The 12,878-nt window shown below is 41.9% G+C and overlaps 1 protein-coding gene across 3 annotated transcripts in view; it reads left to right on the top strand.

Annotated features, from left to right (window-relative positions):
- The window catches only part of INPP4B (inositol polyphosphate-4-phosphatase type II B), a 436,581-nt gene that overhangs the window by 372,488 nt on the left and 51,215 nt on the right, over positions 1–12,878 (top strand). For all 3 annotated transcript variants that reach the window (XM_084856160.1, XM_084856159.1, XM_084856161.1), the window contains exons 21-22: positions 4,038–4,178; positions 7,111–7,208. In XM_084856160.1, the coding sequence (XP_084712286.1) occupies positions 4,038–4,178; positions 7,111–7,208 (239 nt within the window). The remainder of the gene's footprint in view (positions 1–4,037; positions 4,179–7,110; positions 7,209–12,878) is intronic.

Raw genomic sequence — 12,878 nt, 5'->3', positions numbered from 1 at the left:
TTGAGCCGGACATCCTCAAGCGTGAAGTCAAGTGGGCCTTAGGAAGCATTAGTAACAACAAAGCTAGCGGAGATGACGGTATTCCAGCTGAGCTATTTAAAATCCTAAAAGATGATGCTGTTAAAGTGCTGCATTCAATATGCCAACAAATTTGGAACACTCAGCAATGGCCGCAAGACTGGAAAAGGTCAGTTTACATTCCAATTCCAAAGAAGGGCAACGCCAAAGAGTGTTCAAACTACCGCACAATTGCGCTCATTTCACATGCCAGCAAGGTGATGCTCAAAATCCTACAAGCTAGGCTTCAGCAGTATGTGAACCGAGAACTACCGGAAGTACAAGCTGGGTTTCGAAGAGGCAGAGGAACTAGAGATCAAATCGCCAACATTTGCTGGATCATGGAGAAAGCAAGAGAATTCCAGAAAAACGTCTATTTCTACTTCATTGACTACGCTAAAGCCTTTGATTGTGTGGATCACCACAAACTGTGGCAAATTCTTAAAGAGATGGGAGTACCAGACCGCCTTACCTGTCTCCTGAGAAACCTGTACGAGGGTCAAGAAGCAACAGTAAGAACCGGACATGGAACAACCGATTGGTTCAAAATTGGGAAAGGAGTACGACAAGGCTGCATATTGTCACCCTGCTTATTTAACTTATATGCAGAGTACATCATGAGAAATGCCGGGTTGGATGAATCAGAGGTCGGAATTAAGATTGGTGGGAGAATTATCAACAACCTCCGATATGCAGATGATACCACCCTAATGGCAGAAAGCCAAGAGGATCTAAAGAGCCTCTTGTTGAGGGTGAAAGAGGAGAGTGCAAAAGCTGGTTTGAAACTCAACATTAAAAAAAACTAAGATCATGGCATCTGGCCCTATCACTTCCTGGCATATAGAAGGGGAAGAAATGGAAGCAGTGACAGATTTTACTTTCTTGGGCTCCAAGATCACCGCAGACGGTGACTGTAGCCATGAAATTAAAAGACGCTTGCTCCTTGGGAGGAAAGCTATGGCAAACCTAGACAGCATAGTAAGAAGCAGAGACATCACCTTGCCAACAAAGGTCCGTCGAATCAAAGCTATGGTTTTCCCAGTAGTAATGTATGGCTGTGAGAGCTGGACTATAAGGAAGGCTGAACGCCGAAGAATTGATGCTTTCGAACTGTGGTGCTGGAGAAGACTCTTACGAGTCCCCTGGACTGCAAGGAGGTCAAATCAGTCAATCCTAAAGGAAATCAACCCTGAGTCCTCATTGGAAGGAGAGATACTGAAGCTGAAGCTCAAATATTTTGGCCACCTAATGCGAAGAGAAAACTCTCTGGAAAAGACCCTGATGCTGGGAAAGACTGAAGGCAAAAGGAGAAGGGGACGGCAGAGGATGAGATAGCTAGATAGCATCACCGATGCAATGAATATGAACTTGAGCATGCTCCGGGAGAGAGTGCAGGACAGGAAGGCCTGGCGTGCTATGGTCCATGGGGTCACGAAGAGTCGGACACGACTGAATGACTGAACAACAACAAAGGAACAGCTACATTGCTGAAGGCATAAATGGAAAGATTACCAAAGTGCTTGTTTGTTTTTGTGCCAGCCTACCCAACGTTATGGAGATGAATTCCTTCCTCGGGGGCTACCTAAAACACAGAACCACATATTATGTTATATACATTCATCCACATATATAGCACAAAAATACCATGGAGTAATTAACTGCATCCATTCACAAATGCATTACAAACTTTCAATGAAAGAAAAGTTACAATTAAAACTCATAAATCAAAAGTCATACATGAATTATAAACAATTAAAATGTAATAAACTCAGCCACCCACTAAAACTCTCTTCCCTGCATTAGTCAAAACCTTTTTGTCACTCTACATGACACTGAAGCACTAGCCCTATTCAGGCATGCATCCACTCATGTATAGAGCTAAAATTGGTACAGGAATGTTGGTGCTCACGTAAACCCTGCCTCCAGCATCCTCACAAACATCTAAAGGGGGCTCCATAAGCACGTTCAACTGAATGCATGTACATTCAGGGTTTCCAATCATGGGAATTCTGTAAGTGCATTCAATGCACGAAGGTCTACACAGAAGCCAGTCACATGGGGCACTGGGTGTGGGGCTTATGTGCGTGCACACATCCCCATAACCAGTTTAGCTGTACAGCGCAAGTGGGCACGTGCCTGAATAGGGCTACTATCTATCTAAGCAAATAGAGGTGCTCATCTCAAAAAGCCAAAATCCAGAGTACTATTTTCACTCCCCAGGGACTATCACTAATCGCCATTTTTATAAAGAAGGAAAAAATCCAAAACACAATCTTAATAAGAAAAGAAATTCTACCTCATCATTCAGCTCTCCCGGAAACCAGCTCCAGAACCCACTTGATCTTATCCAGCATGATGACATTTTAAAGTTGAGATGTGTATTTCTTCTGCATCTTTTGTATCTCTCTCACAAGCCCCCTATTTTGTCCAGCTTTTCCTCTCTGGAAATGCTACATCTGTTTCTGGTAATATCTCACTTCAACAGCAGATGTAATGGATAGAAGAAACTTGTGAAACTATAAGAGTACTGCAACATTTTAATATTGCAAAGGCACATTTACTTTTTAGGAAACTACTGCAAGTGCAGAAACATTTATTTGTAATCATAGTATGCAAGAAACTACAAGAAACTGTAAACACAATTCAGAAATTACACAGGTTTAAGTGATACTCATATCAGTGGAACATAAGTGAGTGGTTAAGTGCGTAACTCTTGTTAAGTAAAACAAAACTTGTACAAAAACGATAGGCATTAAAAATCTGTTCTTAGAAGAAGGAGGCTGTTTCACCTATAATCAAACCATGATTTAGCGCTATGTCAATAAGCAGTGACTGTCATGGTCCCAGGTGTCCTGCCGCCACCAGAGTTGTCCTCAGAGGAGGAGGAGGAGGAGGAGCCAGTTGGCCCCTCAGGAGACCCTGGCACTAGCCAGGACAGTCCAGGACCCTCAGGGGTGATGCCTTTGAATCTGCCTCCTAGAGAGGTGGAGAGTTTGGCTTCTGAGGCTGAGGAAGATGCTGAGCTGCCCCCAGCCCCCGAGAAAGCTGCAGCCTTAAGGTCCGTGATAGGATGGTGGCCAGGCGAAGGAGTGCTTGCTTACTGAAGAGGACTACTCATGAGTTGGGCCCTCCTCATGAGGAGGACATCTGACAAGCCTCTAACAGGAAGCAGCTGAGCACCGGGTGGGGTTCTAGTAGCTTTAGCAGCTCTCACTTGTAACTTGGGAGCTGCTGGAAACAGTGCCTCTGCTACCTTGGCTTTTGTGTTTTGCCAATAGATTTTCAAGACTCGCCACTGTCATAAACGTAGAACCAAATCATAGTCGGAATTGTGTGTGGATGAAGCCAGGATTTCTGTAGCTCTGTTGAGAGTGCTTTAAGAGTTCATGTGTCCTTGTTAACGCTATGGAAGCAGTAAGAAGGCCCCGAACTTTTCCTCTGTTTTTTTATTATTTTGCTTTTTAATCCTTTTTTCCACTTCAGTGAAGAAGTAATTGTAAAGAAACAGTTTGTAATTAAATTACTGATCCTATTTTTGTATAGGGTTGCATGCTTTTAAGAGAATTTAATACCTCGACAGTGTAAGACTTAAGACTGCAAATTGGTAAGGAAAGGATAATTTCTAGATTTAGCATGAGTTCATGTTACATTGAGACCGAAGAGGTTAGCAATTAAAATCCACAAATTTCTAAATTTGAGATGGATTTGATCTGATTCAGGATCATGTTTTCTTTTACATTTCTGACTTGGGGCAGGGTTTAGCGTTGCAACAACAAAACTGTCTGCCTTTGGGCTTATTTAAACTGTGGATGTTCTAATCATTTTCATGATTTAGGAAGATATCCTGTCTCTCGTACATAAGGTTTCTGCTCTTTACCAGAAGCCCTGGCCAACGTGGGCTACAAAAGTAATTTTTTTAAAACCATCAGGGAACTTCACTTTTGCACTGCACAAATTAGTCTTATTCTTTTGTTTTCTAGGGGACATTATGTAATAGAAATCAAGCTTCCAGAAAAAATGTTTGAGCTGCTGCCACAAGAGATTAAAGAGGGGAAGCTGCTCCATGTATATCCAGTCCTCTTTAATGTTGGAATCAATGAACAGCAAACTCTTGCAGAAAGGTAAGTCCACAGGATTGTGTTTAGTCCCTATTTGGGTACATTGTGCATGGAACTGCCCACCCATGGAGTAACAGGATCATTGCCTAGCATCCCACACCTATAGAAGGTACCAAAAAAAACGCCCTTGCTTAGGTGTTTGCATCGACCTCATCTTGATTTTTTAGCTCAAAACCCACAGATGAAGGATAGGTCTTTGGTACGGCAAACTCTGGTATGCAGGTTTGACTGGAAAAGAAAAAGAGACTCGATGGAAGAAGTACCCTTTCCTTAAGATCCATTCTAAACAATATGTGTCTCACTAAGACTGCTGTGTTGTTCCCATTATTGTAGCCTATAACTAGAGGACAGACTGCTCTCCAGCAGATAAAAAAATATAGTACAGTGTTGCTGTCACAACCTTTTTTTTATTCACCTGAACAAGCATTCTTCTGTCAAAACTAGATCTTGACATTTATTCATTTCCTTTATATCCCACCTTTCTGCCCCCAAAATGGTGCTCAAGGCAGCTAACAATAAACTCCAGATTAAAAACAAAATCTTAATTAAAACTAGTAATGGTAAAGGTGTCCCCAGCCAGTCGTGTCCGACTCTAGGGGGTGGTGCTCATCTCCATTTCTAAGCTGAAGAGCCAGCGATGTCCGAAGACGCTTCCGTGGTCATGTGGCCAGCATGACTGAGCACCGAGGTGCACGGAACACTGTTACCTTTCCCGCCGAAGCGGCACCTATTTATCTACTTGCAATTTCTTGCTTTTGAACTGCTAGGTTGGCAGGAGCTGGGACTGAAGACGGGAGCTCACTCTGCCACGCAGCACTCGGGTCTCGAACTGCTGTCCTGCCGATCTTCCGGTCTGCAGTTCAGCGTCTTAACCACTAAGCCACCGCGGTCCCTTTAAAACTAGAGCCGTGCTCAAATGGCCTCTCAAAATTATCCTATTTTTAGTAGTAAAGTATGAAAGTCACTTACCTGGTTCCGCAGCTCGCTTCGCGGTGGGGGGGAGGCGCTTTGGTTCTCTCCCCAAAGTTCAGGCTGGGGGGGGAGGCGCCCCACCTCGCCCGGCCGAAATTCAGGCCGGAGGGGGAGGCGCCCTGCCTCGCCCGGCTGAAATTCAGGCCGGGGAGAAGCGCCCCGTCTCCCCGGCCGCGAAATACAAAAGTGAATTTTAAAAAAACCCACACACACCCGTGATAGGCTAGGTAACGATTTACGTAGCCTATCATGGCTAGATTTCCAAAGTCAGCCGTGATAGGCTACGTTAATCATTACGTAACCTATCACGGGTGACTTTGGAAAAAAAAAAGCGCGTAAGGGCAGCGTTGCCCTTATTTTCGCCGTAGTCTACGTAAATCTTTACGTAGACTACCCGGGCCCAAATAAGGAATGCAAATGGCGGCGCCCATGGGCGCCGCCATTTGCGTACACGCTTTTTTTTTTCTTCAAAGTCACCCGTGATAGGCTTTGTAACGATTTACGTAGCCTATCACAGCTGACTTTGGAAATCTAGCCGTGATAGGCTACGTAAATCGTTACGTAGCCTATCACGTGTTGTGTTTTTTTTACTTTATTTTGTAATGGCGGCGGCGGCAGCTGGTTGGAAGACCGGCCGCCGCCCCTGCCGAACCACCGCCGGGACCCGCCGCCGAGAGGGACATTTGAGGGAGGTAAGTCCCATCCCCGGGGGTGGGGGCAGAGAATTTCACCAACAATTTCGGGGGGCCGAATGCGTTGGCATTCGGCCTCCCTGAGATTCATGGAGAAATTCATGGCCAGCCCTAATTTTTAGACAGAAATTGGAGGTACAGTTTGGCTGAATTTTTCCAGTATAAACCGTCTCCAGTGGTACAGCAGATCAGAGCTGCACAAGGCCCCCATGCCTCTAATATGCAAAAAATCAGGCTAATTCTTCCACTGTAAAAGGTGGACCCTTGAAAAACACATTTTAAGGCTTCCATAAGTACTTAGGGTGGGGTGTAACAAAAAGCATGTGAGTACATAGCCCGGCCTTGCCCAACATGTGTTAGACTACAACTCCTAGCATTCCCAGCTTGCTTGTTTGGGGATGCTGGCAGTTATAGTCGAACACATCTGGAGGACACTAGGTTGGGCAAGGCTGGCATAGTCAAAAGTGCATGAACAAGATTCTAGCAGATGGCCTTAGCAGGACAGCACTACATTCTGTGACCTCTCTATCTACTCCATGCTGTCTGTTATACACAGAATTTAAAGCCTAAAATCTACCTCAGCAATGTCACCCATTGTGTTACAACTGCCACAAATAATTTAAGTAATCTGAATAATATAACCACTTGTGATACTTCCACAGAAAATAGATTGAAAAGCTGCCCTGCCCCTGCCTTTGGTGCTTGCTTTCTGGGAGGGGGGGGGGCAGGGAGGGTTAAAAAAATATTATTAGTGAATGATGAATGTTCATTTAAATCCTCATTGACTCTGAATTAAGTCCTCTGGAATTCAACAGAACTTGCATCCAAGTTCTACTGAATTCCAGAATTACTTACTATTGGATCCTTCGAGTAAGATACACATAAGAGAATCTAAAAACCAACCTGGAAAAGATTAAGTGATTGGAAGTATCAGGGCTCCTAGGACAGTGATGGGCAACTTGTGTCCCTTCAGATGTTTTGGCCTACAATTCCCATCAGTCCTAGCCAGCATAGCCAAAAGTGAGCAATAATGGGAGTTGTAGGCCAAAACATTGGCAGGGCCACAAGTTGCCCACCCCTGTACAAGGGAGTAAGCCTTATTAAATAAAGTGAGACTTCTGTCTGAGTAAACCTGCATAGGATTACTCTGCAGTAAAAATGTGATCAGAACTGAGGGGCTTTTTGTTTTATTTTCTGTTCCATTTTTTTTTGGTGGAGCATGTCTTATACAGAAATGCTTCTATGCCAATTAGCCTTTTGTGATTGTTTAGGTTTGGAGATACCTCCTTGCAAGAAAGTGTTAACCAGGAGAATTTGGAACTGCTAAAAGAGTATTACAAGTTGTTTACAGAAAAAATGCCTCTGGATTGTAAGTATTTTTAAAAATCCATCATTATACTGAAGTTGTGATGTTTACTAAACCATGGGTTAACATAATTCCATTTATTTCATTAATTTATGAGTCTATAATTCGCCGTACAGACCTAATGGTGGATTTATTTTTATTTAATTACAAATATTGCTTCCTGTCATTCTCCCAAATCCTCTTCATTTGAAATAAAATTTCCCAGTGGTATCTGTTAGAGATGGAAAGTTTCTGGAAATTTTGAAGCAATGGAAAAAAAATTTCCCCCAGATTTTTTTAGGTGGGGGAAAGGGAAATTTTCAGCTATTGGGCAGTATAGAAATGAAATAAATAAATAAAATGGGGGGGGGGATGAAAAATAAGCAATACTTCTGTTTAGCACTCCTTAAATATCTAAAGTCACTTTGTTGCTTTAGGACAGCCTTCCCCAACCTAGTGTTCTCCAGGTACTTCAGCTCCTGTCAGTCTCAGGCAGCATACTGGAATGCTGGGCATTGTAGTCCAAAACAACTGAAGGGCACCAGGGTGGGTAATGCTGTTTTAGGAACATAAAGCAGCTTTTATGTTCCTAAAGTTATATTATATGTCCTTGCTCATAAAATCATGTATGGCTTGCTCATAAAATTATCATTATATTTAAAAACTTTAAAAAGTAATCTCAGTACATTTGTAATTGGCATCTGAATACATTATTCTTCTAAATTTTATATACCAAACATGATACTTTTATGAGCAAACCTAGTTATACATAACATATTTTTAGGTTCCTATTTTATGTCTGACCAGAGGGAGCTTCATCAAGTAGTCCTTGAGATATCTGAATCATCCTAGAAACCAGAAGAAGCAGGAAGAACTGAAGGCAGAGGAAGACTGGTGTAAGCATATGTTCCTGCTTATAAGGACATTTACAGAAATTCCTAAACTGGTTCCTGTTTGTGGAACGTAGGAAAATTTGATCTGAAGGCAAAACTATTGAGATATTATATAGCTGGGAAAGACTCAGCTTAGGAATGACAAGCAGCTGTGTTTAAGAACCTTTAAACAATCTCAATTAATTATTTGAAGAGTGACATTTTATTCACGTCTGTAAATAATTTCCATTAATGAACAACTTATTTTTTGTTCATTTTGAAAGACTGTCTCTAGCAATAGTGTCAGTCCTGTGCCTATGCCACAGGAAGCAGGCAATTCAGTTTCTTTTAGGTAGATACGGTTTATTCTAGTGGCAGCAGTTAAAAGATTTTACAGCCAAGGCAGCATTCCCTACTGGTGAGGTCTAATTGAGAACATTATTAACAACTGTGGCAGTGAATTCTATAGACCCAAGCCTCAAAGTTAATTAAAAAAAAAGAAAGAAATATAGCCAACATACTCACATCTGGTGACAGTGGTGGAATAACCTACAATGGTTTTTTCACATGTGGGTTTTAGACTAGAACTACATTAATTGACTGCTACAACATCTAACCAGAACAAGACCAGAAACACAGTACTCTGTAGAACAAAACCCAAACTGTCAAGAATGCACATTTTCTTCCATAGTATGATATGGTGTCACATGTTGGGAAACTGAGCATGACTTGGAGCATCCCTAAATGTCTCTTATTAAAAGATACATTAGATTTATAATTTTATTAAGGAATGGAAGAAATAACTGTGCTGGGAATCTTACAGAAAGGTTTAAAAGAACATTTCCCCTCATGGCTTCATTATTTCCAGACATTTTATATCTCTTGCTTTTGAAAAAGGTCTTCTTATTACATCGTTTTTAGAAATCATTTGGGGGAAGTAAAGGCTGGATAACAATAGGTAAACACTTTGTCTTAAATTCTAAAATAAAATATTTCATAATCCAAAGCTGTTCATTTTTTTCAGTTTTGGGGAAAAAACCCAAAAATGGCTCTGGGAAAAAATTGTGTTTTTCCTGAATTTTTCCAGTTTTTTTCCCAGGCCTTCAGATCTCTAATATCTGTGGGAATTGGCTCAAGGATTAGGTGGAATAATATTGAAATTATGTTTTCATAGATGTGCTGTTACTCTAATTATGAAATAATCTCCTACAGTTTATCCTCAAGTGTCTTGATTATACTAATGAACATGATTATAGCAGTGAAAGTCTCTGGTTCATCAGACTTGTCCTGGTGAGTCATATTAGTGGTCTAGGCAATTTGTGTTTTGCCTCAAAGTGCCAGTATTGCTTTTCTGATGTAGACTTTGCCCAAAAGATCCTTGGTTCTCTTCAAAGTTATTCATTCTTTGGCTAGAAATATTTTTAACAAATATTGTTATTTGTTAAAAATAACAAATCCTTACTTTTTAATGACTTGCATTGCCATCTTCTTTCACTGCATGTTCATTTTAGTTGCTACTTTTAAAAAATTCTTCAAGCATAAAATTCAAGCATAAAGTAGGATGGGTCCTGGAGTTGTTTCTCATAGGAGTGAGTCACATAGGAATGTATTGGTCAATAACGCCCCCTCTGATTTGGACAGGATACAGCACAATCTTGAAGAGACTTAATGTTGCACTTAGCTCACTGTCATACATGCTTAGAGCTTTCTTCTGTTGATGTTTGTTCCTATATACAATTGATTTGTTTTTCCAGAAAATTTTTCTTCTTGGAAACATGTTGGTACTCTGTAATGAAAGTTGGTGCAACTTTACAATTCTTTCAGCACACTTGAATTATTTTACAACTTACCTAAATATGCATCTCCTGTAATGTGTAAAATAATGTTTATTACATCCTGAAATGACTTAACTGTTGAAAACTAACTCCAGCCGTAAGATTTTCAGAGGAGTAATTTTTCAAGAGTTACAAAATGTTTGGGTTTCTGTCAGCACTGGAATTTCTTACCAATGGAATATGAACACAATATACGTCAGGTGTGGGGTGTGTGTTTTTCAGGCAATGAAGCACATCCACACAGCTTGGAAGCTAGCATGACAGTCTTGGCTAAACTGAGGATGACTTAATTTAGCCATTCTTAAGTATTTGTGCATTGAGAGAACTAAGTGAAGCAGTAGCAGCAAGATTGCTTTATTTTTATTTATTTAGCTCTCTAGTGAAGTTTCAGGTGATGCAACAATATTTTGTAATAGAAGCCAAATATTTTATTTCTGCTGGTTCTTGTTTTATTGCTGGTTTTATTTGCTGTTTTTCATTGTTAGTGTTTTTTGTTTTTGTTATTTAATGTTAATTCTGTTTTAAATGGTTCTATTATTCTTTTGTTATCTGCCTTGGAAGCTTCAGCTGGAAGGCAGCCTAGAAATTGTTTAGACAGAAAGATAGAAATAGTCCTTAAGGGTACAATCCTATGCATATGTTAAAAAAGTCCTAACTCCCAGCGTACTCCAGCCCGCTATGCTGGCTGGAGAGTGTTGGGAGTTGTAAGACTTTTTTCTGTCTAAACATGCATAAGATTGCACCCTAAATGATTTTATAACCTGAACCTACCCAGTTCTACTTTAACCTCTTAGCTCTTGAATACTAGCAAGGAGAGAGAGAGAGAGAGATCTTGAGTTTTATTTAAAAAACAAAAACACAGTACCTTATATACGAATAGCAAAATTCTCTCTGAACTAGTTCAGGCAACATGACAACCCACTGTGGGTAAATTAACCCTTTGGGCACCATTGCCATCCACCATTATGAATATGCAAACCCTGGGCAAGGGTTGTTATGGCTTGTCATGTTGTGTGAACCCGGGTGGCAGGGGCTATTTGAGGGTTAAACAACCTTGGTATAACCCACTGTCTATTTTAGGGTTATGCCAAGGTTGTTTAACCCTCAAGCAACCCCTTCCAACCAGCTTCACATGACACAACAAGCCATGGCAACCCACAGCCAGGACCTGCATATTCATAATGGCAGCTGGCACGTGCCACACCTCCTCATGGTAATTAATATGTTAATTAATAAACATACTAATTACCACTCTGTATTTGAATCCTTGTGTAGCTAAAATGGCACCATCCAGACTTAGAAAAAGTACTTTTGTATTTCTGCAGAAGTAGAATAAATCTTCAGGGGCGAGAGAACGTAATTCTGGGGATTCATAAACAGCCAGTAAAGGACTGAGCATGCTCACTGGCCATAGAATGCTGACTGACTGCTGAGTGGGGGAATAAAAAAATGGGGTTGGGGAATGGAAGAGGGCATGGCTATCTGGCTGGAACTGTTAACAGGAGCAATCAACACTGCAGCATTTTGTTGCAAGTCCCACTTGTGGTGTGGTTGCTAGCCACACAACTGAAGTTACATCTTGTCTGGCCCTTTGTAGTAGCTGCTGAATGTGACAAACTGTGGCCAATCTGACATTCACCTCTTTGACCTAAGATTCTCCTTGGCTGCTTGCTACACATTTGTATTCCATCTGGGTGACTGAATGCTCCAAACAGAAGAGAATATTGGTCGTAAAAAAGCAACCTTTGGAATCTAACCCCCTACATTTGGTTATTTGGTGGTGAGGCCACCTATAATTTCATGTGTTCCTTCTGGTGGAAACGCATTCCAGGACTGAGCACTGGCAATCCCTTGTTCAAGTTAAGCCCTCAATACAACTGCGAACAATGTGAGCAGACGGCAAAATGGTGGGTGTGGGTAGGTTAAAATTATTGTTACAGGGATTTATTTATGCCAGGTGAAATTTAGTGCAGTGCAGCATTTTTCCAGATTCTCACCATCATTATTATTGCTACTTAAAATTGCCTCCTTGTTGTGATATGACAGGTTTGACTCAGTGCTTTCTGAGTTCATTTGCTGGATAAGAGCAGGCACACAGTTTCTTGGTGCTAAGAGTGTAATTAGCCTCTTTGCCTTTGTCTCCTCTTTGCCTTTGTCTCTTCTGCCACTGCAACTCCCCTGGCCAACTCCTGTCTGCTCCCCCTGTTTGCTCTCTCTCTGGGAGCTTGCTTGCTTCTGTAGTCCCTAGACCAACTGGAGCAGCTCCCTCTGCTCTGCTCTGCTCTGCTCAGCTGGGAGGCGGGAAACAGACTGAAGCTTCCTGCCCACGTAGCTGCTGGGACTACTCAGGCCACATACACCCAATTCACGAGGTGCTCCTGAGAGCTCCAACTGAATTGGGTGTGTGTGGCCTGAGTACTCCCAGCAGTTGTGTGGGCAGGAAGCTTCAGTCTGTTTCTCACCTCCCAGCTGAGCAGAGCAGAGGAAGCTGCTCCAGCTGGTCTACAGACTATAGAAGCAAGCAAGCTCCCAGAGAGAGCGAACAGGGGGAGCAAACAGGAGTTCGCCAGGGGAGTTGCAGTGGCAGAAGAGACAAAGGCAAAGAATGGGACTCTGTTTTTAACCTGCAGTGGGTAGAGGACCAGGCACGGGATACTCTAGAACAACCAGAAAGCTAGACACAAAAAGGGAATAGAGACTATGGAAGGACAAGACTCTCCAGTGGTGGTGACCTGCAAGGTGTGTGCTGTGTTTGTTTTCTTGCCTGAGGACAACATGGCCTACACGTGCAACAAGTGCCAGTTGATCACACTGCTGGAAGAAAAAGTAAGAGAATTGGAGCAGCGAGTGTCAACCCTCTGGGGAATAAGAGAACAGGAAGAGTTCTTGGACAGAATGGTGGAACTACAGCAGCAAAGCGAAGTACAGGAGTTAGAAGAGCAACAGCAAGCTGAGGGAGGAGAGGAAACTGTTGAGGTGAGGCAAAA

This window comes from Heloderma suspectum, chromosome 5 (assembly GCF_057233095.1).
Source record: "Heloderma suspectum isolate Gila_16-S chromosome 5, 16-S_ref, whole genome shotgun sequence".
NCBI lineage: Eukaryota > Metazoa > Chordata > Lepidosauria > Squamata > Helodermatidae > Heloderma > Heloderma suspectum.
The sequence above is the reverse complement of the archived record's forward strand: the minus strand, read 5'-3'. Positions and strand labels throughout refer to the sequence as shown.